Raw genomic sequence first — 24,771 nt, 5'->3', positions numbered from 1 at the left:
AATCTAATGCAGTCCATTCAGCTAATGGATCATCAATCCAATCCAGCTAATCTCTCATAGGCTTTTATATATTTGGCTTTGTCTCCCTTCCTCCATCAGCTGTATTTGATCATGAGCAGCATACTCTGAACTTGCCAGCAGTCAACAGCATCACCTATGTACTCCGCTTCCTTGAGAAACTCTGCCACAACCTGCACAGTGACAACCTCTTTGGGAACCAGCCTTTTACTCAGCACCATGTGCAGCATTCCCGCGAGTACGACCACGACAGGTACCTGCCAGGTAGGAGCTGGGGTTGCAGATTATTACAGGAATCTCTGCAGATTGAGAAGGCTCTGTAATGCCAACTTCCAATCGACTGGGAAAGCCCAGTATCACAAATAGATGTATTCTCATGCAAATATCAGCCATGGTTGATACATACTGCCTTCAGGCTGTTCTTTCGTGCCATTAGTAAACGTGAAATACAGGTACATTAAGCTTTATAGTTCCCCTGACGAAATCTGGGTATGCTTATAGGGGCTTCCTATATATGCCTATGTGCTCAGCTTCTGTACTTTGTGTGTATTAAGTGGAGCAAATTTAGAAGTACAGCTATAGCCACAGGATAAGGAAAAGGCTGTTCTTGGAATAACAGACTGAAGCACTGCTTAACAGGTGGCAAATGAGAGAGCATGGCTTGGATTCCGCAGTACCAACACAGCAACCTGCCACAGTTGGAACCTTTTACCCTACCTCTAATCTGGTGGTGGTTCCCACAAAGTGAAGGTTTGTCCTCAAGTCCTCTGTGATGGTGGTAAAGATCCTGGTGCGTATGATTGTCCACTTTCTTCATCTTCAGGCATCTTTGAGCTTGGCTCAGGAACCAGCTGTGCACTATGCAAGTTGGCTTGGAGTGGAAGGCAGGCCTACAATGTTTTAAGACTGGCCGTGTTTATTTTTCATTGTCTTGTTCTTTGGGCCAGGTCGCACTTTTCCTTTCTTGCACAGCTTAGCTTTTCTGGCTTCCAAGTTTTTACCCACAGCCATAATAGTTTCTGTGACATAACGAGCATGTCCAAAAGAATCTTAATTGTGCTAGTTTCTCCAGCACATCTCAGAATTGGTGGAGAGTGAATAAACAGATTTATCTTTAGTTTTACTCTGACTCCATTATGGGTTTTGAAATGCACAACATACTGAAGAGGAAAAAATGGTTCTTCCTCTGTAAAAGTGAACCTTGTTGGTCATTTCAACACTCCACCAGGATATACAAAGATGAACAAATTCAAAACATTATCCAGGATAATTCAAAGCTATCAGTTGGATGCAGACTTAGTCATATTCAGAGCAGACCTAATGAAATGGCTCTTAATTTAGCTGTGACTAACCTGCATTCATTTCTTGTTGTGTTTCTGTTTTCTCAGCTTTTGATTCCAGAAACTATATTCTATTACATAAGTTGTTTAAGCATAGAAAGAATATTAATCCTCTTCAGAAATATTATGGAAAAATTAAGAAAACATTTTAGAATCTAAGAAGAGTCATGTATATAATATGTTCTAAAAAATAGTCTCTGTTCTTCTAAAAATAGGTACAATGATGTGTTTCGCAGCTGAGTTACAATAATTTGCATTCACACTACCAACTTATTTCCCTACTAGTCTAGTTTCACAGACATGAAATAGCAGCAGATGTTACATATGAAGTCCAAGAGTAACCTGCACTATAATGCCATTTATGGTATGAGTGTGTTTTTGCTTTAAGATGAGTTTTTATAGCCAAATAGAAGAGTTGTCCAACTTGACAGTTCTTTTTTCCTACCGAATTGTCTATACATCTGAGGCCATACCTCTACAAACAGAAAGGTTACATTAGAGGATTTGCCCAAGAGAAACTGCCCCCTCTCCATTAATCTAAAGGCCATTTTTAATATTAAAACATAGTATTTAGACTATTCCAGCTTGTAGGGGGCTACTCATTTTGTGATGAAATTTGTCCTCATGAATGCATGGATGTGATATTTGAACTTAAAATCACCTCCAGGGACAGCCACCCTTTCAAAAGGTACTGATGCTCAAAAGAACAAGGTAAACTGTATCATAGTGACAGGATGCTGACTGGTGATATTTACATTACTGGTGTACAAGTAGCTCCATTACTAAATATTTTGATCCTGTGCTGCAGGGAGATTAGTGAACAGAGGCACCAAAAGTCTCAAATGCAGTTAACTCCTGCAGCAGCCTCCTTTGTCCAAAAACGATGCCTGTGAAAAATGTTTACTCTGGACATAAAGAGCATCTCTTAACAACCCATTAAAGTGGCAGTTTCCTGTGTCCCATTTAGCATCTAGCCAGGAGTGAGAAAAAGTTCCAGGGAAAGACAAATGGACTTGGACTCATTTCAGGAAAGGGGTTGAAGGATCTGGATTGGCACCTAGCAGAATAAACTGAAGCATTGGCTCTGCATGGTTTGAATTTTTGAGGATAAAAGATGCTGAAATAATGCTTTCCGTCTGTAGGGCTAGGGTCATCTGGAAATACATGTTTGACAAACTGTGGTGGCCAATCAGCATGGCTTGGAACACTGATTACTTGAGAAGCTGGGGATAATGGTTATTAGATTTCTGAAATTCATAGGAGTGGATAAAGAAAGCTGCAGGTGCTGGCTACTATAGCAAAGCTTGGAGTTTAGTCATAATTCATTGTTCTTCATAGTCTCTATACATCATACATATGGGCTCTGCAGCAGTGCAGCTGATGAATTTATGGTGGGAACCCTCCCTGATAACCCAGAGCACATGTCCCTAGCAGATTTCCACCTGTTCCCTCAGTTCAATTTGACTGGTGTTCCAGTAGCCTCATAGAAAACTTATCTCACTGTTTGTTTGGTTTCTTTTCTTCTACTTCCCTTTCTTTCCTTACACCACAAATGGAGACCATGGCCAAGGCAAGAAGTACTTGCTCCAATGGGGTATGTGGAGGAAAACACTTGAAGCGATAGAGCCCTCAGTGGGCAAGCCCATTATGGGATGTGTGTCAAAGGTCCCTCATCCCATGCCTGCCCACCTGGCATTCCAGAGACTGCAGCTGCCCCTATTCGAGCCCTGAATTCATGCCATACTGTCTCACCAACACTGGCATGGTCGCTGAAGTGTACAGCAACAAGGAAGCTATCCAAAAAGACAGAATGCAACAGTCCTTCACAAACTGAAGAAAAGGAAATCAAAAAAGGCAGTGGCCAGGTCAGCAACCACCGCAGTTGCCTGCCTCAGTACCAATTGTACCATAAATTATTCAAGCTCCTCCTTTAATGCTTGATTTGCTGCTAGTTCATTGGCCCAAATTACAGAACCAGTTCCTATGCGTGACCCTGTGCATGATGCTGCACTAATAGGCCTTAGACCTTGGAATTACCACGTCCACACAGCTGCATCCTGGGTACAGAGGGCAGGTACTGGATACTACAAAGATCATTCTTGCTACCCAGGATGCCCAGATCACACCATTGCTTTGAATACATGCCACTTCAGATTCTTGCATCTTTTCCATCATTCAGAAGGGTTACAGGATCAAGTGTCCTTCCTCTCTTAGCTTTCCATCAAAGTAATGGCCCCTCACCCATGCTGGAGGCAGAAGCAGAGATCCCCGTACTGAAGGGTGCCATAGAGTGTGTCCCAGCACATCAGGTTCGTGATGGTTTCTATTCTCATTAATTCACCTTAACAAAGAAGGATGGTGGAGGGCTTTGACTCATCCTGGAACTCAAGCTCTGAGCACATAGCTGGGGTCTAGGTTTGGAAATCCGTTCCCACCCCCATTGCAGCTGCTATGGAAAGAACCAAGCTAGTTGCGTCTTCAAGAACACAAGAGAGAGAAGGGCTTTGAGGCTATTTCAAGAGGCTGGGAAGGGAGAAACTAGGTGCAAAGATACACAGCATCCTGGCCAAAGTTGTCCATCTAAGCACTTTGCCAGCTGGAGGAGCATAAACGCAATGAAGGGGAGAGTTTTCCTTCAGTGGCACGCACAATTTAAAGGAGAACTGTTGCCATGAGAACAGTCCAGGAAGTATCTGTGTCCCTTTCATAACTTTGTTTCTTATTGGAGCATAGAGTATGGCAGGTATGGCTTGTTTTGGATTAACTAGCAGTTTCAAAGCAGCAATGCAGTTCTGCAGCCACACTGCCTGTTGACTGAGTTATGTGGTCTCTGTATGCTGTAAAAATGAACTGGTGATCTTAGGCAGGGCTGATTTCCTCAGGAAGACTCTGATCCTAAGCAGGGCTTGTTCTCTCTTCCTAGACAGGAGCATTTCGTTAGACGGCTCTCTGCAGGGACCAGGCCGGGGTTCAAAGAGATATTCCCAAGATTCCCCTCCATACAGTGCTCCTCTCTCCCCCAAGTTACCAAAGAACGATCATCACCCTTTGGAAGGTGAGCACAGTACCATTTCCCCAGCCTAGCTGTCAATAGTCAGTATGAAGCAGCGTAGGTTGAAAAAACTCCATGAAGATACATGGTACATCCAGATCGGTTTTCTGCTTCCTGCCTGGCCATTCCTTGCTCAGGCTTGTCCAGAGAGTGTCTTCCCTCCCTGCTGTGCCAGCCTCTTCAATATACACATCCCTTTCCATCCCCTTGAGCAAGCACGGCATATCCCGAAGTATAAAAGTTGTCTCCTTCCACTTCTTCATATACACGATACAGTTATCCAGCTGTGTTCAGACAGTCCAGAGACACTGTATGCACTGTGTTTCCTTGCTGTGGTCAATTCCAGCAGCATCACTCCTGTGTATACCAAAATGGCTTTCTTCTCTAATGTGATGCTGTTGTTGTTCCTCACAGTAAGTGCCCAGAAGTGGGATTCTGTTGGCTTTCAGTATATATAGAACTGCACAGACTTTCAATCATAATAGGAGTTGATTGTTCTATTCCTATATGTGTTTTTATTGGCGGTTTCCTAGATGGCTTAAAATGGGAATTAGAGACATTTATGGTCTATCATTGGCTATTGGCCATGATGTCTGTATAGAACTTCCACATTCCTCTGAACATCAGTTTCTGAAGGACAAGAGTATAGGAGAGTTAGTGCCTTCCTGTCCTACTTGTGGGCTTGTTGGAGACTGGGAAGCAGGATATTGGCCTAGAGGAATCCTTGTTCAGATCCATCAGGGCTCTCTGGGAGGTTTTGCCCTCTTTGGGACAGAAGGATCAGCCTCGTATGATGGAAGTGTATCTTGATGTCTTGTTCTTCTTTGAGTACCCCTGTACCTTCCCACTGTAATGTTCCACCCACATCAGCCACTGTAATAGATACAGTACTCTAGAAATACATGGCCAGTTTCATGAAAAGTTCTTCTCCTGCCATTTAGCATCTGCTGCCATGGATATGTTGCAGCAGAGACGCGAAAACTCACAGCTGGGAGAAGGGGTAAATCTGACCTTCCTGCAGTCTCCATCTGCCCCCCAGGGGGTTCTTCAGATACTCCCACCTCATTTCTTTTAATCACTGATCTTAGCTTCCATCTCTTGTGCAGTTTTTCCCCCATTCTAAAAGATCATGCCTCTCCTGCAGCTTAATTACAGGCACTAAGAGCTTTCAAACATATTGTGGTGTTTTTTTTAAAAAAAACATTGGTCCCACTGCTTTTGCCTTCACTCACCACTGCAGTGTTACCTCTATAAGCTTCCTTGTAATTAAGTTTAACTCTCCAACTGAAAGAGCTTCCCTGGCCCTGTATTAGAGGGTGGAAGGGCCCTCTATCTTTTTTCAGTCAGCATTTGAAGCATTATTCATGCAAAATATTTCTTAGGGCTGCTTCAGTAATGAAAATATTCTTCTTATGCTCTCAGTAAAGTTCTTCCCTGATGGTAGCATTTGCCATGGAATACAAGTTAAGGGTGTCATATTGCCTTAAATTCCTGTATGCTGCGTTTAAGTGTTGTAAAAAAACAGCAAGAAGGACAAAAAGTGTCCTGGGGATCATTCCCCCTGCTCAGATCACCACTGAGACAAATGCAGAAAGCCGGTCAGACAAGATGCAAGACTGACACCCATTTCTACTGTGGGGCCGCTATAGGATTCCTTTGTGCTGAAGCACGCTGGGCTGCTGCTATTAGAAATATTGACATAGCTTGCTCGGTATTTGAAATTAAGACACCTGGACAACCACGGAAATCCTTGATTCACCTAATATCAGAGTGTTGCCAGAAGAACAAAACAGTGTACGGTATTATCATAAATGATCTAAACATCCCTGCCATTGTTCCTCTATTGGGACCTGTGCTAGACAGCCTCAACTGTGTGAAGATCCACAGTCCCACTGCAGCAGCAGTAGCCACCCTGACCTTGTCCGAAAACACAGCCTGGGGTACTAGACATGCAGGCCAGAATGCTGTGGGTTTTGTGTGCAATCCCACAAATCCTTTGTTCCACATTTCACTGGATTCTACTTTTTAGTGCGGCAGGCAAGAGCATTTGTGTTCCTGACAATCCACAGCTACGAGGATTGGGGGAAGAAAAGGAATGCCTTTTAGTACTTCTGCCGTTTTTTGTTTCACCTCCTCTGTATCAGCAAAACATTTCCCTTTGAGGACTCTTTTCATCCGGGGAAACAAAACGAAGTTTCATGGGGTGAGATTGGGGGACTAGGGAGGATGGGACACAAGGGTCATGCCATTTTTGGTCAAAAACAGCTGAACACTCAGCTGAGCGAAATTTCACCATGTGTTGTTTGTGCAAATCAGGTTTCCCGAAATAGGCAAACACATTGAGATGTCTCCAGAAAAGCTCACTGAAGCCAAATGCAGCCTCTCACAACCACCCGGCTGGGCACATCGATGCAGATGGGTTCCTAGAACACTCACCTAGTGGGGCAAACCTGCACTAGAATGGGCCTACCCTCCAGAAGATAATTCCTGGGGTTTTTGGGTCCCCCTTCTACACCCATTACTTTTGCCTGCCCAATACCTGCTGAATATTACTAATTTACTTAAATAATTCTTACCTTCAGTTCAGCAAGGCAGTTCTTATCTCTCTCATGAAGTATGGTGAAACACGGTGTTCCTTCCATGGGCATTTGAATCGACACCTTTCACATATACCAGCAGTATCAAACTGCTGGTTTGTAGAAAGTTGATCTTCATCCCCACAGTGGCTACATGGAAGAACCATTTGCAACATCTCTAGAAAGAGTTAACATTTATTAAAACTGCCCTAAAACAAATGGTGGAATTCGGTCAGTCTTCCATCATTTGGACAGGTCAGGGGATCAAACAATATCTGAAAAGGACATTCTGGGACATGACGACTCCTCTCTGATTGACCTGACCGGTGAGTCCAAAACATCCTTTAGAGCTGCTGAGTTAGGAACATATTATACCTACTCGGGGGCTTTTAAAAATTGATGCTGACCTTGAGCTGATGATTTTCTTATAAGCCAAATGTACCATGAGCTCAACCTGCTTGGCTTTCCCAGTCTTCATTTATGTCACAGAGGCATTATGAGAGTAGATTTCCTCTCTACCTTCTCCGCATAGCTCTGCACTAGGAGCACACAAGACATTCTAGCTTGCATGTCCTTTTGGTTTGTATTTTTCAGTGCTTGCTTTGAAGGCAGAGGGTTGTGTCTTCTGCCTAAATATCTAAAAGTTGCAGCAGAGCCAGGATGTAGATCCTCTGGCCTGCAGGCTGGACAGAGCCACAGAGATTTCTCCATCTGCCAGCTTCTTCCCCAGGCCCTAACATCTTTCTCTAGGTAGGACAAAAGTCTCTTCGCTATATAATTTAAGTCAAAGCTTCTCCCTTATAACAAAGCCACCTTTTCTCAATGCAGCAGAGTAACTAGAGAGATGCAAAGTTCCTTGCCTTTCAGTATTGCAGTGTACAATCCAGTTCTCGGCACCACAGTTTAAAAAAGATGCAGACAAGCTTGAAAGGGTTCAGAGGAGGGCAACAAGGGATGATTCAGGGATTGGAAACAAACTGGTCATGTTTAGCCTCAAGAAGAGCAGCCTGAGGGGAGATGCAATAGCACTTTACAAGTACTTGAAAGGCTGTCGCAAAGAGGAAGGAGGGGATCTCTTCTAGTGCAGGACGTGGAATAATGGGCTCAAATTACAGGAAGCCAAATGCTGATTAGAGATGGGGGGGGGGGAATTCCTGACTGTTAGGGCAGTACAAGAACGGAACCAACGACCTGGGGAGGTTGTGAGATCTCCCGCACTAGAGGCATTCCAGATGCAACTGGACAGCCATCAGAGAGGGATGGTTTAACTTGGAGTCCTGCACTGAGCAGGGGGTTGGTCCTCCCGGTTCCTTCCAACCCTGCTAGTCTATGGTTCTGTGAATAGAGAATGGCAGCAAACTGCCACTTGGGGGGAGGCGCAGGTTTTTTCTCTATGAGGAGTTTTCTGCCCTTGCGTGTGTGTATATATATATATGAATGGAGTGTTTGTGAATAGGTGTGTGTGCATCCTTCAGGCTGGATAAGGTTCTCCCACGACAGGGTAATACTTTTTATTCTGCCCAATTAAAATGCCTTGAAGTAATGAGCAGTGTTCCAGGTTCTCCAGAAGTTTTCTGTGGGCAGGATAATAAGCAGAGAGAGAGAAACTGCTTACCATTCCCCATCAGTGTCTCCCACAATCGTGTGTTCTCTTTGCAGTTCTGTTGTATTAAGGTCTTCATTGTGCTCTGAAGCAGCTTGAAATCTACTACCTCCAGTCTTTCTGGCAGAAGGAGGTGCGGTCTTCCGCCTGCTGCTCAGCTGACTTAGAGGGGCAGCATTTTTGCTTATGTTGTATTTTTCTATAAAAAGTACACAGACCTCAGGTAGGAGGAGGATATTGTTTCCCCACAGATCTTGGAACCAGGCTTACAGCTAGTGATCAAACTGTGTCATATCATGTGGGTGCAGGTGTGCGCCTTGTGCCAAAGAGCTAGAAACAGAGCATGAGGAGGCAGTTGGGCACAAAATAGGAGTAACTATGCTGGCCCTTACTCCAGTATTAAGACGGAGAAAAGGAGGAGCTGCAGGGATGGACCGAAAATTCCCTGTTAGTCTTCTCAGGGAATTGGAAGGTGGTGATAAAAGTAGAGACCAAGAGGTCCCAGGATTCTATACATTCCATTTTAATATTTCCCAACAACATGTGCCGAAATTATGCTTGGATTGACAGAAAATTCAATGGCTATGAGCCCTTGCCTGTTTTGGTCTGGTGAATAGGAGTTTCAGGAGTGCTGGGGAATGAATATAGATACTGTATATTGAATCTTCCAGTGTAAGTGACTTAAACCAAATGGCCATTCACTCCTGTGGTAAAAATGGCTGAACATTTTTAATGGCAATATAGGGAAAAACTCAACATGTGACCCTCAATTAATACAGAGTTTGGATTGGTAAACACAGTTATTGGGGGCAGGGAGATCACCCCCAAAATATCCTGTATTCATTTACAAGCGAGAGTGATCCCCTCCTTCTGACTCTCTGGCGGAACAAAAGGGCTCTTACCGCTCTGCCTCTCACAGCTCTGGATGCCTGTGCATTCTGCACCCCGTAGCTGGCAGCCAGACACTTCTCATCAGTTCCTTTTGTGTCTTCCAGGTGAAACGTTTGTGTTGAGCGATGGCCTGCCAGGTCCCTTGGAGCCTCGTCTGGACCCTCTGGACTCTGCCCTGAATGCCGTCAATGCATCCAGTCCCAGCAGGAATGCAAGAGACTACCGACTTCAGGGGTACAGGCACCTTCACCAGCCCTCCAGCCTCACCCAGTGCAGTGGCTCCTCCTTGCATAGGCTTAGTGCTGCAGGTAAGAGAACTGAAACACCTTCTCTGTGAAGCACTTTTCGCTCCAGTCTTGTATTCTTGATATTAGTAATAAGGGAGCAAGAGTGAGACTCTTGGGCTACTGGGATGCTAATTCTCAGCTTTCCTTTTATCATAATTCCATTGGCTGCCCAAATGCATTCAGGAAGGGACAGCAATGTAAGTGATGTCTGATGCAAGATAGGCTCTGCTGCAGCGTTCTTGGTGGTTTTGTTCTTCAACTAAATTCATAATAAAATAGATGGAGGTAAAATAACATACTATATAGCAATAAGGCATTTCAAACAGAAGAGACAAATGATAACTCATGTAATTTCTACCATATTAAGTGTTGGTGCCTCTAACTCTGTTTACTGTTCCCAGTAGATTACCACACAAGAAAATACTAACCCATCATAAAATCTGCTGTACTTTGAATACATCTTACATAATTAATTTCTCCATTTCTACTATATACCAAATCTTTCTCTTCATTGCTATTAATACTTTTATGACGTTAATACAATAAGCAACATAAACATAGGGAGAGTGGAGAGAAAAACATACAGCATGGATGAGTCAGATATACATTTACAATGCAGAACAAAAAGTTGTGCTATTTCAGCAGCTTAGTAACTCTCCCATGTATCTCCATATGTGCTGTCCAGGCATTTTTCCATATATTGGCACATGTAATAGGTTATGGGTTTGAAGTGTAGGGTTTTCACATTGCAAGCTCACTGTTGTTTTCAGGGAGGACTACACAGTAGGATACCTCTTGGTCACTGTAGGGTCTTGGAAAAGCCAGCACAGTTTACCCATGGGCCAAATGTTGTTCATATATTTCTCACGATGTGCATCACATTAATTTTGTGATCCAGTTCTTGCTTTTTGCATTAGTATTCTCAGTGCGTTTTTCACTTGGGACACCAGTACAACAGAAGAGGTAGAGCACTACGCATTTCATGTTAAATAGTGGTCCAAGTAGAATCTGGGGAGAAAGGGCAATCATGGGCACAGACCTCCAGGCAGATTCATAATAAAACCAGTGAAGCTACTAAAACAATCATTCAATGATCCGTGTAAGAACCAAAGGTGATGGAGGAGAGTTTTAAGTGTGACATCTATTACTGACCATGTTGAAGTGCTAAGTGCAAATCGGATACAACAATGGCAACAAGAGGAATGACCATTTTTAAAAACCTATCTAGAAGAATCCTGTGCATTACATAGCACTTCACCTCTGCTGCTCAAACATGTCAGTGTGTGTTTATGGTTCTGCCCTCCAGGTTCTGAAAGATACCTTGGCCCTCGAGACATCTCACGGTTGGGCACCCGGGACCCCTCTGCCTGGACAGTAGAAAACGTCATGCAATTTGTGAGAGAAGCTGATCCCCAGCTGGGTCCTCATGCAGACCTCTTCCGAAAACATGTAAATATGAACAGGGATATAAGTCTGTGCCTAAGTGGATCAGGGCCATTCTCCCCTCCTGCTGCAGCTGCCCCTGCTCTCAGCAGCTACAGGGCAGCTTCAAACAAAGAACCCTTATTTTACAACCCCTCTTTGGCGCCAATTCTCTTCCCTCTGGGGGCTTCAGTATCTGACTGGTCTTTCCTACAGAGAAACCCTGTCAAAGGGAGCAAACTTCCAGTAACCGCTCGCGGTCCATCAGAGCAGGGTGAGTCAGGCATTGTTTGCATGGATGCAACTAGCCATCAGATGTAGGGCAAGAACAAGCGCCAAGAGAATGCTCGCTGCATGTCTTGCTGCAGGCAGACAGCAATGGTTGGATGTGGAGGGCGCTGCTGTTCCTGACAGCTTTATTCATAATTTCTGCAAATGGGCCATCTTTGGCCTGCTTGTTTCATACAGCGCTGTCAAAAATGACCTGGCAGCCCTTTCTCAGATAAACTGGTCAGAGTGCCTTTTATTGTACAGTTGAATTTCTGTGCTTATTTATATTGAAAATCCCTCTCCCCCAGCTATTTAGAACAGTGCTTGGAGGGAACAGTGTTGACATTGCCCTGACATAGCTGGAAAAGATGCGCAAGTGCTGTTTTGAGCCATTCCTGCTCCCAGAGACAGAGCAGTGCAGAAGAGGAAATCGATTTGCTGTAGAATGGAGCCACTGGGAAAAGATGACACAGGACCAGTCCTCAGTTGACAGTTAAGCCCAGTAGTGGGAGCTCTTGGATGAAATTTGTAGACCAGAATGTAGCTTTCAGTTGGCGTGTGACCAGGAGTTTTAATAGCAGGAATTTAGGCAATCAGAAGCTGCTCGGTTCTATGGGGAGCATTTCCTGAGACTACACAGACTTGGTTCAGGGGTTACGTAAATAGACCTGAACCCTGCAGATGGGGCAGGGGGAAAGCGTGAAGGCAGACATTGTTTCCACAGTGCCCAAAAGGCTTGTCTGAAAGCCCCATCAGCTTTGATGCCACTTTATTCATACAAGGATATACAAGTCTGGATGGGGGACTTCAATGCTGTGAACCACCCAGAGAGCTTTGGCTATGGGTGGTATAGAAATATAATTAACAAAAATAATAAAAAAGTGAGGCAAACCTGCACAGCTCAAGGAGCCAGCGGGGTTGGCAGAAGAATGCTGACAGAAGGCACTTGTTGCGGGGCAGAGATAGAAAGCATGCGAGTTTGATGTGAACTCTCAGTCAGGATCCAGTGAAGGTGAAGTGAGTTGATGAAGTACCCAGCACTGTGTGCACCTTTTCGTTCTGTTCAAGCAAAGAAACAAACGCTCCCTGCAAAACTCCCTGGTAATCTCAGCACACCGCTCTCGATTGCCATGCTGTTACACCATAGTCAAAGAAGACCATGCCCTTGTTCATGATTAGCAAAAACCAGATCATTGCAAATAGGTTCAGTTTGGCCACAAAAGCTTGCAGACATGTAGAATTTAGACTTTCCCCATAAAGGACATGTAGCTCTAGGTAGCACATTAGTCATGTGGAGAAATCTTCGGGAAATGGCTGGAGTTTGGATTTAGAATTTCCCTATATGGGCTGGAAAAGATGGGTTGGCCCACTGCTGAGTCTTAGGGCTTAATCCCTTTAAAGGTTTGTAAATGAGTGAATGTTGACAGGTGCCACTCATCATGTCACATGAGCCAGTGCTGCCATTGCAGTATCCCAGCCTATCCCATAGTGTTGGTTCTGGCCATGCTGAAGCATTGGCAGCAGTGCAAAGGTCTCCTGGGTTTGGCGCAAGTGTGGTTCTCTATGTTCTCTGCTTGCAGGAGATCGACGGCAAGGCCCTGCTGCTGCTGCGCAGTGACATGATGATGAAGTACATGGGCTTGAAGCTGGGGCCAGCACTGAAACTCACCTACCACATTGACAAGTTAAAACAGGGCAAATTCTGAACAAGGTTCATCCTGGCACAGTCTCGGCCGAAGTGGCACCCTCGGCTCCCCATGCAGGCTGGTCATGCATGCCTACGTTCCTCGCCTTACCTGTAACAGTGCTATGAGGACGCCTTCTTTGCCAGCGAGGAGAAGGTGGAGATCTGGAGGAAGACCCTGGGCACCCCCACTCAAAGGAGACTTGCGTTTAGATTCATTGGCATAAAAGGGTGGATGCTGCTTCTGCTTTCTGCCAGTGGAGACGGGACCACAATCCACCTTACCAGGAAGACAGTGCTTCTTCGCACATACTTGGAGCTCTGGCAGAGCCACACTCATGTCAGACCTGGCTGTTCGGCCTTCTTTTTCAGATGTACCATGTTCTTTTGCCCCCCCCCGCCCCCAGGGATCCTCTTCAGGCAATGACTGAGTGCCAGGAGGGGTTCCTCGTTCGGTGCCATACAGAGCAGACTGACTGCAAGGAGCCAGCTCTGGCAAGAGACAAGCAGCTGCTGCTAACGTGATCGTTCACTCCGCTGGGCGCCAAGGCTGGGGAGGTTATGGCAGAGGCCCCGCACCCTGCTCGTCCCACTATCTGAGCATAGTGCGTGCGCTCACTTGCTCGCTCGCTCGCTCTCTCTCTCACACACACACACACCTCTTGGTGCTGTCAGGCCTCTTCCTGTGCGGAGGCCACAAGCTAGCAGTTTTCCTGTGCTGCTGGCCTGAGGACAGAAAGCTCTAATATTTATTTCAAGCAAGGACTTGGGGAGGATGCTTACGCTGGTGCAGCAGTGGATCTGTTGCAGTCTCCATTGCCCACCTTTGGCGCTCTCCCAAGCGGGCTGGGTGCAGTCGCAAGGGAAGGAAGTGCAGTTCCCCTTACCCAGGTGTCAGAGGACACTCAGCTGAGCAGCCCAGTTTTTTTCTTAAGAGTCTCAGATGTTTTTCTACTTGCTATAGAAATGGCAACTGTTTAAACTTTTTTTCGGAGAAATTAAATGTTTCTTATTCCACAATGGTACCATGAATTTTTACCCCTCCAGTTCATGCTGTCAGAGCCTTTCAGTTGTAGCTACCTGACGGGTGAAAGGGATGTCAGATGGATGGGAAACAGATATTTTGATGGTTTGTCCTTCCCCAGCTCAAGCGGGGAACATGAATTGTTTTGTTTGTATGTATTCTGGAAAATGTTTAATGTATTTATTTTTATGGCACTTGCAGTGGCCCTCCTTGTTCCATATAGTAGAGGGCTGTTGCTGCTGCCAGGTAAGAATGAGAAAAGAACATAACAAGCTCGTGCCCCCTACGTTCTGCCCTCCAGGTCCTTGACTGAAGCCCTTTTCTTTGCTTTCAGAAAGTAAAGCCATGGTAGTGGTTGTTATTTCCTCCATTAGCTCCTTGGCCATTTGCCCTGTCCTTTGGTTCCCAAAGAAGAAAATGGACCCTGTGCTTCAGTTGTGCTTGGCTATTTTTCTGCCCCATACTGGGGGCAGGGCAATGGAAGGTGCACTTCTCTCTTCCCAAGTCACATACCCCACTGCCCATCCTGTGGATGATTCTTCCACCCTCCCAGGTGTTGTGGAAGAGGTGCTTTCTAGATTTCCCTAGAACAGATTAGAAGTCAAGCTGAAAATGCAAAAAAGAACATAATTCCAGCCTCTGAAACAAGCAATGAAAATTCACAGGCAATAAGCCCAATGCGGAAAGGAGTCAGAGCTCAACTGCAGTGCAATGGAGTCGTGTGACTCGGTCAACAGCTGGATTGGCCAGTACAGCCCTTGTGAGGAGAGGGTTCCCTGCTCTGCTATTACTGCCTGGCTGCAGAATTCCGTTTCTGTGAGCACCACCTACTTATACGTAGCAGCGAGGGCCCTGCCAATATTCTTTTCTGCACTTAATCTGTTGATTTGGTTTATAAATAAAAGGAAAAAATAGTACGGGAGGCATTCTACTGTGGTTCTTTGCTGATGGGTGCTAAAAATGGGTCGGTGTGGCTGGGCATGCTTGGAGTAGTAGTCCTTTTTTCTGTTTAAGCTCATACAGGATTGTGCCCTTAGATGCTGAATATAAATGTCTGCGTAAGACTTCTGACACCGAGAGAACATCCCACTCCCAATTCAAACAAGTGCTTGAGTTATAGGGTTTCGAAACAAATCAGGAAAAACTGGGACAACACAATGCAGGGAGAACATGGTGTGAAATGGGGAAATGACCTCCAGTTTCTCCCTCACGGCCCTTTTTCTCATTCTGTGCAAGCCTAGCCCTGTCTCTTTACAAGAGGAAAAAGAAGAAACCAAGGTGTGCAGTGGGGGAATTAATTTTGTGTATGGAAGCAAAGTAGCTTGCAGTAAGTTGGTATGAAAAGTAACACGCCTGATTTATGCAGGACATGGGTCACAGCAAGAACTCTTAACTGTTTAGGCATTCCAAGACTCACATTTAAATCGTTATGTGCACTGACCCATTAGGCTGTTCACATTAGTGTGCCAGTGTTGCAGCTGCCTGGACCATCCATTGCTGGTGAACTGTCATTACAGTACGTGCTGACTCATTTGCAAGTTTAAGCATCCTTTAAATGTAGCCAGGAACAGCTGGAATGTTTACATAAGTAAAGGCTCTTGCTCATCTATCCTTTACAGACTGAAGGCAAAAAGTATGCTTACAATCTCAGAGCACATTGTAGAAACCAAGTAACACAGCCTTTCTCAAACTGAGTCTATTCTGGACCACTCCTGACCGGTGGCTATTTTGGCTGGAACTGATGGAAATTGAAGTCCAAACATCAGAAGGGCACAAGTTTGGGAAATTAAAGGTAGACTAGAGATACTTTTAGATATATTTGACCAATATGGAGATAATTAGCTAAAGCTCCTTTCCGTAAAGAAGAGGAATAGTGTCTATCCAAGTGGCAGTTTGCCTACTTCGCAGATGGGTCTCATCAACATAGTTACCTGTGTGACTAAAAGAAGTGGAAACTATTCCTGGTATCGGGTTGGTTTACATTGCTTAAGTGCTCAAAGGAGCACCCATTCCCAGTTCTTGCGATCCACATCTTTGCTTGCTGAAATTCAAATATCTTTCCGCTTGTTGCTGTTGTATTTTTCCAGCTCAAATGGGAACCATTGAAATATATCTTCATTTAACTCCTCTTCGGCAAATCTTGTCTATTCATGGTCCATCTCCAATTCCGCATGACCAACTGAATACTGCTTAGAACTAAAGTGAGGGCATCTATGACCTCACAATGCGAAGCCCTGTTAAAGAGACTTGGGAGGTGCATGCCAGGAAAGTAACATAGCTAGAGCCCATGGCTTGTAGGTGCTAACAAACCTGGAGCTGTTCGGTACAGCATGAACACCAACTCCTTCCATGGTAACTTGTTTTTTGAGGATTCTGGGGCGGAGATGGAGCATGGGATTAAAATTGTGAAGCAGGTTTGCTTTGGCTGGAGTACTAACTGATTGGCTGTGTTGCAAGTTTAATAACTTGGGAATATATTGAGCAGACTGACCTACAGCGATATCTTCCACGATGCTTTTGGCCATTTAATTTGGCAGCTATTGGTTTTGGAGCCACAGCAACCTGACCTGCACCAGTGTTTGCCCAAGCAAGTCCCTGCCTCACCCTTCATCACTTACTGGGCATAATTGCAACCCTGTAGGTCAGAGATGAGTAGAAGGTAGATTGAGCTCTGTTTATTCAAATGGCATTTTAATTGTTGATTTTATTTTTGATTTTAACAACTTTGGCCAGGATGTCTCCAACTGCATTTTATTGTATTAATGATATTTATTTATTTGTAAGCTGCCCCGAGGCTTACGCGAATGGGGCGGCATATAAGTCCGCTAAATAAATAGATCTCTGAGATTCGCAGTAGATTGGAAAGGGATCGCTGCCCCCGGTAGATTAGCTGTAGCAACAATGCCCTCCCCTTCCCTCCAAATTATAGTGTTGAAATACAGAAATGTAGAGAGGTGGGGAAAGACCCAGGAGTGGATATTTGTACCGAAGGACTTGGGTTGCTTGTTCAGTTCTGGTACACAAAACAAATTCCTTGGCTCAGAATTCTTTAGTTCCAATGGTATGTCTTTTATATTAGGCTCCAGTTGGAGGATTTAAAATGAATTGGTTCCTGCAAGTCTGAAATCTTACCAGCCCTGTCATAGACGACACCAAGTTATTCAAGATAGTAACATCCTAACCCACAGAACTGCAGAATTTGCTGGCTGAGAACATATCTATGCTGTTGGAGTTGACTAAACTCTGGTCATCCAGGAAAGAGCTGCTAGACGGCACAGGAAATCATAGCGGATGTAGTGGAAATGGAATCCTGGACTGTATGAACCTCCATTGGATTTAGCAAGATCTGGTTATGACTCATTAAACAACTCTATATGAAAGAGAAAGCCAGAGGAGCCTCTCCCCTTGAAGCAGCAAGTTTCTCCTGCCAAATCACCATCCTCGTTCTCATGATGTCTAGAGGCAAAATTCATGTTTTTTGTAAATCATTTCATCACAGGCTTTTATCATACTGAGGCCTTATCAGTCACAGAGCTTGTGGAAACAATAGTTCCCTGTTTCTTCTCCATCCATAGAAGCAAGCCAGAAAGGAGTGGCCTTTCTTTCATCATGCACTAATGAAGAAGAAAGCCACAAGGCCAGCGTAAAGTTAATGAGTCAGCCTGCTGTACGCTGCTCCAACCAGCAATATCCAAATGAGGAGCAATGAGGATTTCTGTTACCATCTTTGAGCTCTGAAAATGGAAACAGAAGCCATTCCAGAGGTCATAGCAGAGTATGTACTACCAGCTTGCAATACGGTTCAGGTCCCAGAGATTGCTTTGGCAGAGGCCAACATTGAAGAGGAGGAGGAAGGGGGAGAGGAGGAGGAAGAGGAGGAGGAAGAAGAACCTTGTTCTAAGGAGACACAATCTTACATCCTCTACATTGGAAACCTGAACCCCAAGTATTCCCGTGAAGTTCTCTGCAGCATGCTGAAAGACATCCTTGGAATGGCCAGTGTCACCCTTCAGAGACACAACATTGAAGTGATCAAAAAACGCAGGCAAGCCTATGCCTTTGTCCAGGTGGCAACAGAGGTCAGCCTGGAACATGTTCTGAAGCAACTGCTGCTTGTCCCTGAAGCAGAGAAAGACCTTGCCAAGGAGCTTGTGAAGAAAGGAAAAAATCTAGTTGTGGGACAAGGCAGGAAGTTTGCATCTGGTAGCAAAAATGGCGGAGAGGTAAGGCTTCTGCATGGCAGAGCTCATAGTTTCATTGAGCTACGCAAGCCCCTTCACCACGACAAGGCAGTGATCCATGAAGGAGCAGGAATGGATAATTCTCCCTTAGGGCAGGACTTCACGATAGTAGGAAAAAACTTGAGAATGTAGATAATTATTCAATAGATCTTGGGAGTGCACATAAGGACAGTTCCCTTGTGTGATACTGATCCACAAAGTGGAAATCTATAGAACTAAACTGCACACACCATTCCAAAATGAATAGTTTCTGCACCTGAAGCATCCCTGGCAAACATCTGTCCAAACATAAATTTCTTTTAAATTTACAATAAAGCTTTTGCAGTGAGCTCTATATAATTGCTGCTCTAATGGTGAAAGAGAAGCCCATTTCTGGGACATTATGGCCCCAGTAAATATATGGATATTGATAGGGTAAAGAAGGGTGTCTTGGGGTGGCAGAACCCAAAGTCCCCTTATTCCCTTAATACTAAAGACCCTCAGTTATGCCAAAGTTGGCACAGTTAATTCCTTCCCATTGGAAGGAAGAGGAAGGGAGCAAATTATCAGACAAAGCAGTGCAGCACGACTAGGAAAAGATGGTTGCTCCGGCACAGAATTCCTCTTGCCAGGCAACATTTTCATTGCAGGATGCACACTACAGGGGAGATCCTATCAGAAGCAGACTTCAAGCTGCTTCTATACAAGAACAGGAACAAACATATCTAGCTCCTGGCATTAGTAGAAGGGGCTCTGTATTCCAAACATACCAATTGCATACTGCTTTTAACTGGCACAGCTTTCCCTAAGAATCCTGGGAACTGTAATTTGGGAAGAGGCAAGAACTCCCTAAGGGAAATACTTAGCTGTCTGGGAAGATCAAAGAATTGTTACAGTATTAAATATGAACTGCAAATAAGCAGAAGAGTGTTGAAGAGCTTAGCTAGCTAGGAAAAATCCCCTTTTACATCCTCAAGACAAAAACTAGATGTAAAACAAAATATAACTATTTCCATTAATTACACTGTATTCCTGGAATATCCAGAGTTTGTTGGTACACATTCTTCTACATAACTAATAAAGTACCATCAAAAACGATGTGTATTAATTCTAATAATTTCATCATGAAATAGTCACAGGAGTAATTTCTCCCCCATGCCTATTATAATCCCTTCATTGTTTCTCACCCCATGCTTCACTCTTTGTTCTTTTAAAAAAGAAAAACATCCATTAAGGAAGAATAGACTGAATAGGTGCAGAATACCTTTTGACAGGTAGTGGAATGAGAACTCTGACTGGAAGCACTACTAGGTTGCCTTCCCTAACTTAAAATCTTTGCCAGTCCACCACAGTGAGCTAGATATATACTGCCAGTCATCAAGTAACCAGAAATCAGCAACTCTCTGGGACAATAGAGAGATCACCGTTTTGCATATAAGCATGGAATTGTCACAGACTTTATTTATATGGTTGCTTGTTTATGCACATATTTATATGCCACCTAGAACTGCCAAAAGGCCTTCCTAGGTGGCTTACTATAGATCAATCAACACCCCTCTGTACCTCTTCGGCCAGCATTTTACAGGCAGGCCATTACAATGGCATGTTCCCTTGGATTACACACTGCACGTTCGCACAGTTTTCCTTTGTCGTATCTGCAGAGTGACTCTGCGGAGAGCAGTTCAGAAGCTCCTCTGGGAGGGCTCCAAGTGCCTGAGAGAAGGAGGAAGTGGCTGCCACATGATACTCAGCCCATCAGAAAGTCTCTTCAATATCCTTGGAGACTGAGAGGCCAGCCAGTGACTTTTCTAAGCAGCACTTGCTCAGACAGTGCCATTGTCCAGAAAGAGATCATAGGCAAAGAGTGTCTGTTCTATGGAGCCTTCATGGGCAATGAGACCCGGAACGTGGAATTCAAGCGTGGCAGCGGCGAATATCTGGCAGGAACCCTAAAGCATCACGTGCGGAAGTATGTGTGTGCTTTCCTTAACAGTGAAGGAGGCAGCCTTTTTGTGGGGGTTGAGGATAACGGCTTTGTACGTGGAATTAAGTGCAACCACAAGGATGAAGATCGAGTCCGCCTGCTTGTAGATTCTCTTTTGAAAGGCTTCAAGCCACAAGTGTTCCCAGCAGCTTATACATTGAGTTTCATCCCAGTTATCAAGGCTGAAGGCACTGGCATCTTCCTAAAAGTCATCCGCCTAAGTGTTCATCATCCCAGGCAGCAAGGAGAGCCTCTTCTTTATGAAACAGATCAAGGGGAAGTCTACCTCCGGCGAGACGGCAGCATTCAGGGCCCACTCACGGGGAGTGCGATCCAGGACTGGTGCCGGCAGGTATTTTCACTCTAATTTTGCATAAGCTAATTGGTGGTCAACACCAGCAGAAGGCAACATGATTTCCCTTTGTTGCAAGGGAATTAAACTGCAAAGTGCTTTTCCGGCATATAGAAACAACTGTTTCATTGTAGCTTGGTTTCCATCTGTCCAATATACATAATTCTGAAACATTACTTTTCCATCAACTTTTTTGGGTTTCTCAGAAAGGAAATGGTGCTTAAACAGACTGGCTTGCAAAAACCATGTTTATGGCTTTTGATAAATGTAGTTTGGGCAAATGTTTGTCTTTTATTGCTGAAATCCTTTGGGTTGGATCCACATTTAATCATATGTACAGTAGATTTCAATCATTCTACTGTTACTATTTTTTGTTTTTTAACAGTGTGGTTTGTAGATTTTTTGTACTACATAACAAAAAAAATAATTAAAGTATTTACACTTGACCCTTTGAAATTATGATTAAGTCTCACTGATTTCAAGGGGTCTGATCTTAAGTCTGATAAGATCTGCATCCAGGTTTTTGAAATTAAAATAATAAGGCACAGAGCACTTCAAACCCAGATTGGCATTTCCATCACTATCTCCAGGAAATGACAAGAAGTTTGATTCTCAGAATGTCCATGACCATTTTCTATTGCTATTATTGAGGAACTCAACCCTTGTGTAAAACAAAGATCTCCAGATAATATTGTTATAATAGATAATATAATAGTATCCACTGCTCAGCTGTTACTAAGATAAATTATGCTAACAGTGCTTGCTGGTACAAGACATTTTCCGGTGAAAGCCATCACACAAGCAAGTGCTATTGGTATGGCATTAGCATTGCAATGTTGTTTACATTAGCATACCGTAATTTATGTCAATGCAAGTGTCACACTGGATACTTCCCATGGACTCCATTGGGTAAAATACTCTTGCACCAATTCCTACATATTTAATGCCTTGTTAAGTTGGCAAGACTACTTAACGAACTATCCTCCTTGGTGGAGAGCTGACTATTGTGGCAGCTCTGATAGCAGTCAGATGCAGTAAAACCGTATTTGCTGTCCTTCACACTATTCTCCTTCGTGAACGCGTACACTATAAGTGGCAGGTAACCCTGAAGCAGTTAAGCCAAACCAAGTAGAATCTTCCACCAATCCCCTGAGAACCATCAGTACTCCTAGGAAAATTGACTGCCAGAGATCAGCTTAGGGAAAGAGGAAGTAACTAGGTAAGTTGGCTTTTACTATTACACAGAGAAAAAATGACATGTCTTCTTGTAAATCCCCAGAAATGGACAGAGGAGATCAAGAAGCTGGAAGCAAAAATAGAGAGATTGCTGAAAGAGAATGAAACCCTGCAGCAGAATATACAGCAAGCTACCAGATCTCAATGTTGTGCCATCATGTGACAGCTAAGCAATCTTATCACTAATCATCTGGAACAATTACATACCTGTTCTAAGTAAACGTAGCCCAAAAAATAGCCTTGGTTGAGCAATCCTTTATCTTATGTAGGTGGTACAGAGGCCCAACAATCAGGACACCAGTTGGCTAAGTATAAGGCAGCAGTACACTAGAGAAGTTAAACTCTTCTCCATCAGCAACTAGGATTGTTACAGATTTATAGTACTCCTATTTGGTCCAAAAACACTGGATTTTACTTCCCATGAAAATGTCACATGGTGTTTACGGTTTGGGTAGTGGAACTAAACACAGAAACATAGAAAGAGAGGAAGTCGGAAGGGGTCTCTCGGGGCATCTATTCTGACCCCCGGCTCCGCTCATGACATGCCTACCATGTGCATGTCCAGAAACCTGTATGCTGGAGAAATCTGTATATGGTCTCTCTAATGTGTCAGGTGTTTGGTGCTTTTCAGCTTCTTTGCCCATGCATGTTATTTTTGGTGTGATTATTGCCAGTATGCTAAATTCTTAAGTAGATCCCCATGCTGATGGATCTTCAAGGCCTGAATTTGGCACATACTCAAAATGTATCAGGAACATTTAGAAGCATTTTCAATTCTAAACTTTTTTCCTAAAAGTGAAAGCAAATCCCCTACCATTTGTCTTTGCAAGTTAAGTCCATGAGCAAATGTCAATGACTGGTAATTGGCAGACCATAAGGGGAATTCAGTTACTAGGTTTCCAATTCATCCTCAAGGCCAAGAAGAGTGGGCAGGTTGTAACATACCTACTTCTACCACCACCTTAAGGTGCCGTGTTGCCAACATATAATTTTCTACATACATTTATGCTGATTGGTGAATAAGCACTGGCTACAGCAGGAGGGCAGCAAAGATGCTGGAAGCCTTGGAGACGAAGTGCTATGATGAAAGGTCAAATGAACTGGGTATAGTTCGCCTGGTAAGAAGGGCATCAAGAGGTGATAATGGGCTGTCTTCCAGACGATGTAAATTTGTTTTCTGCTGCCAGATCATAGCAGCCAAACAATTTACTCATATTACAAAGAAAATGATTTTGACCAAAAGTTTGAAGAACTTCCCAACGGAATGGGCTGCTCCCAAGACTAGTAGATTATCCATGAAAAATTTTTAAGCAGAAGCTGGGTGGCAGAGGCTGGGTAAGACAATGTTGTGGATTTCCTTCAGCAGTAGCAGGTTAGATTAGATGATCTTTTAGGTCTCTTCCGACAATACAGTACACTAATTTTCCTCCCATCTCCTTTGGATTTAATCCTTATCAGCCCTACCAGCACGAACCGGCTAAGGTCTCATGTAGGTACAATCTCACTACTTAAACTGACAGTAATGAGTACTGATCCCATCTTCTACTCCCTGAGGAGCAAGTGTGTGCCCTATTAATTCCGTGTTCCGCTAGAGAGCAAAAAGAAAATGCATATATTTATCAGGGTCATGGGCTTGCAAGCACCCTCATGACCCCGAAAATGCAAGGAGTCCCTTTTGCTGTCTAGCATTGAACAATGAACTGTCTGGATCTTACAAAATCTTGAAGGTTACAGAGGCTAATCAGAAACATTAATTAAACTACCAGCCCAGGCCCTCTTATGAAAGTGAACACTTCCACAAGAAAATGTAGGAATTACAGACCAAGGGACAAGAGAGGCCTGTATCTCCATGTGTGACATTGGCTCATGGATAGAAGGTGGATCAAGCTCTACTGGGAGACCTGTAGGCAATTTGCAGGAAAGCACTATGGGCTTCTGACTCACAGGAGCCTTCAAAATGAGATTGTTGAGAACCTCAGGGGGAAATCAGAAGTAGATTTTTGTGACTGGGCTATGAGTTCAGTTGTGGTAGTGAAATTCCTGTGCACACACCCATGGCCACTGTTTTGCACCTGGCTCCAGAGCTCGCAAGCCTGACAGCTGCTCACCTCTCTTGTATGACTGTCTGCCTATGAAAACACAACAGACAGGCAACCAGACATATAAGGAACTTAAGAAAGGGATGAAAGGAAGATAGGTCAATGCTCAATCCTATAGTTTCTCGAAGCGGGCAAAGGCTGTGCATGGGTTAAAGAATTGCTTGGGCCCCCAACACCAGCCTTAAATTGGCATCCTATGTGGCTACACAAGACGCTCTGAACTCAGAAGTGTACCGGCATTCACTGGACAGCAGGAAGAACACAGACTAGGATTGCCTCCGTGCTCCCTTGCTCTCCAAATCATGCAAGGGGTAAAAGACAGCCTTTGTCTTTTGGACCCAACAGTTCACACTCGTTCCAAGGGCAGAAGCAGAACCCTCTGAAGACACGAATCCTGGGAGCTCAGAGGGCTTTGCTAAGGTTGCAGCTGGGACTTTGCCTTTTCCTGTGGCTGGCCAGGCAGCATGTCACCACAGGACTGTACCCTTAATCATGCCACTTAAAGCATCACAATCAGCCCGCGGGCTTTAGTCTATCCCAATGCTCAGCCTTTGGCTCACACAAGCCACTGTCTTGGAGGAGCAGCATACTGGTGCAGCCACAAGCTCACTCTTCTGTGAACTGGAAGGAAAACCACATCATGCTGTTCATAAATCTCAGCCGTTCCTTTTGTGCAAGTGAACTGGCAGCTGGTTGTTGGAACCAAAAGCCAA

General features: G+C 44.3%; 2 protein-coding genes across 8 annotated transcripts in view; both read left to right on the top strand.

The window, feature by feature from the left end:
- SCMH1 (Scm polycomb group protein homolog 1) overlaps nt 1-15,084 on the top strand; it is a 54,670-nt gene extending 39,586 nt beyond the window's left edge. For 6 of the 7 annotated variants that reach the window (XM_044434822.1, XM_044434825.1, XM_044434819.1 and 3 more), the window contains 5 exons: nt 100-282; nt 4,282-4,413; nt 9,585-9,788; nt 11,074-11,216; nt 13,040-15,084. In XM_044434822.1, coding sequence (XP_044290757.1) covers nt 100-282; nt 4,282-4,413; nt 9,585-9,788; nt 11,074-11,216; nt 13,040-13,165 — 788 coding nt within the window. In that variant the 3' untranslated portion in view covers nt 13,166-15,084. The remainder of the gene's footprint in view (nt 1-99; nt 283-4,281; nt 4,414-9,584; nt 9,789-11,073; nt 11,217-13,039) is intronic. The other variant, XM_044434824.1, reaches the window with a different exon arrangement.
- A 1,413-nt stretch (nt 15,085-16,497) lies between these two features.
- SLFNL1 (schlafen like 1) lies at nt 16,498-22,122 on the top strand. Its single transcript, XM_044435269.1, has 4 exons — nt 16,498-16,581; nt 18,034-18,390; nt 20,049-20,723; nt 22,003-22,122. Exons 1-4 carry the CDS (start codon nt 16,498-16,500, stop codon nt 22,120-22,122), a joined length of 1,236 nt encoding a protein of 411 aa, XP_044291204.1.
- Nucleotides 22,123-24,771: the final 2,649 nt, after the last annotated feature.

The sequence above is a fragment of the Varanus komodoensis genome, unplaced genomic scaffold (assembly GCF_004798865.1).
Source record: "Varanus komodoensis strain SLA01 unplaced genomic scaffold, ASM479886v1 scaffold29_1, whole genome shotgun sequence".
Classification (NCBI taxonomy): domain Eukaryota; kingdom Metazoa; phylum Chordata; class Lepidosauria; order Squamata; family Varanidae; genus Varanus; species Varanus komodoensis.
The sequence above is the reverse complement of the archived record's forward strand: the minus strand, read 5'-3'. Positions and strand labels throughout refer to the sequence as shown.

Excerpts from the sequence above, each read along its gene's own strand:
- SLFNL1 (XM_044435269.1), top strand. The coding sequence starts at position 16,498 with ATGAACACCAACTCCTTCCATGGTAACTTGTTTTTTGAGGATTCTGGG. Across the intron at positions 16,582-18,033 it reads GGATTAAAATTGTGAAGCAG|GAGGAAGAGGAGGAGGAAGA; the intron begins GTTTGCTTTGGC and ends GGGGGAGAGGAG. Across the intron at positions 20,724-22,002 it reads TCCAGGACTGGTGCCGGCAG|AAATGGACAGAGGAGATCAA; the intron begins GTATTTTCACTC and ends GTAAATCCCCAG.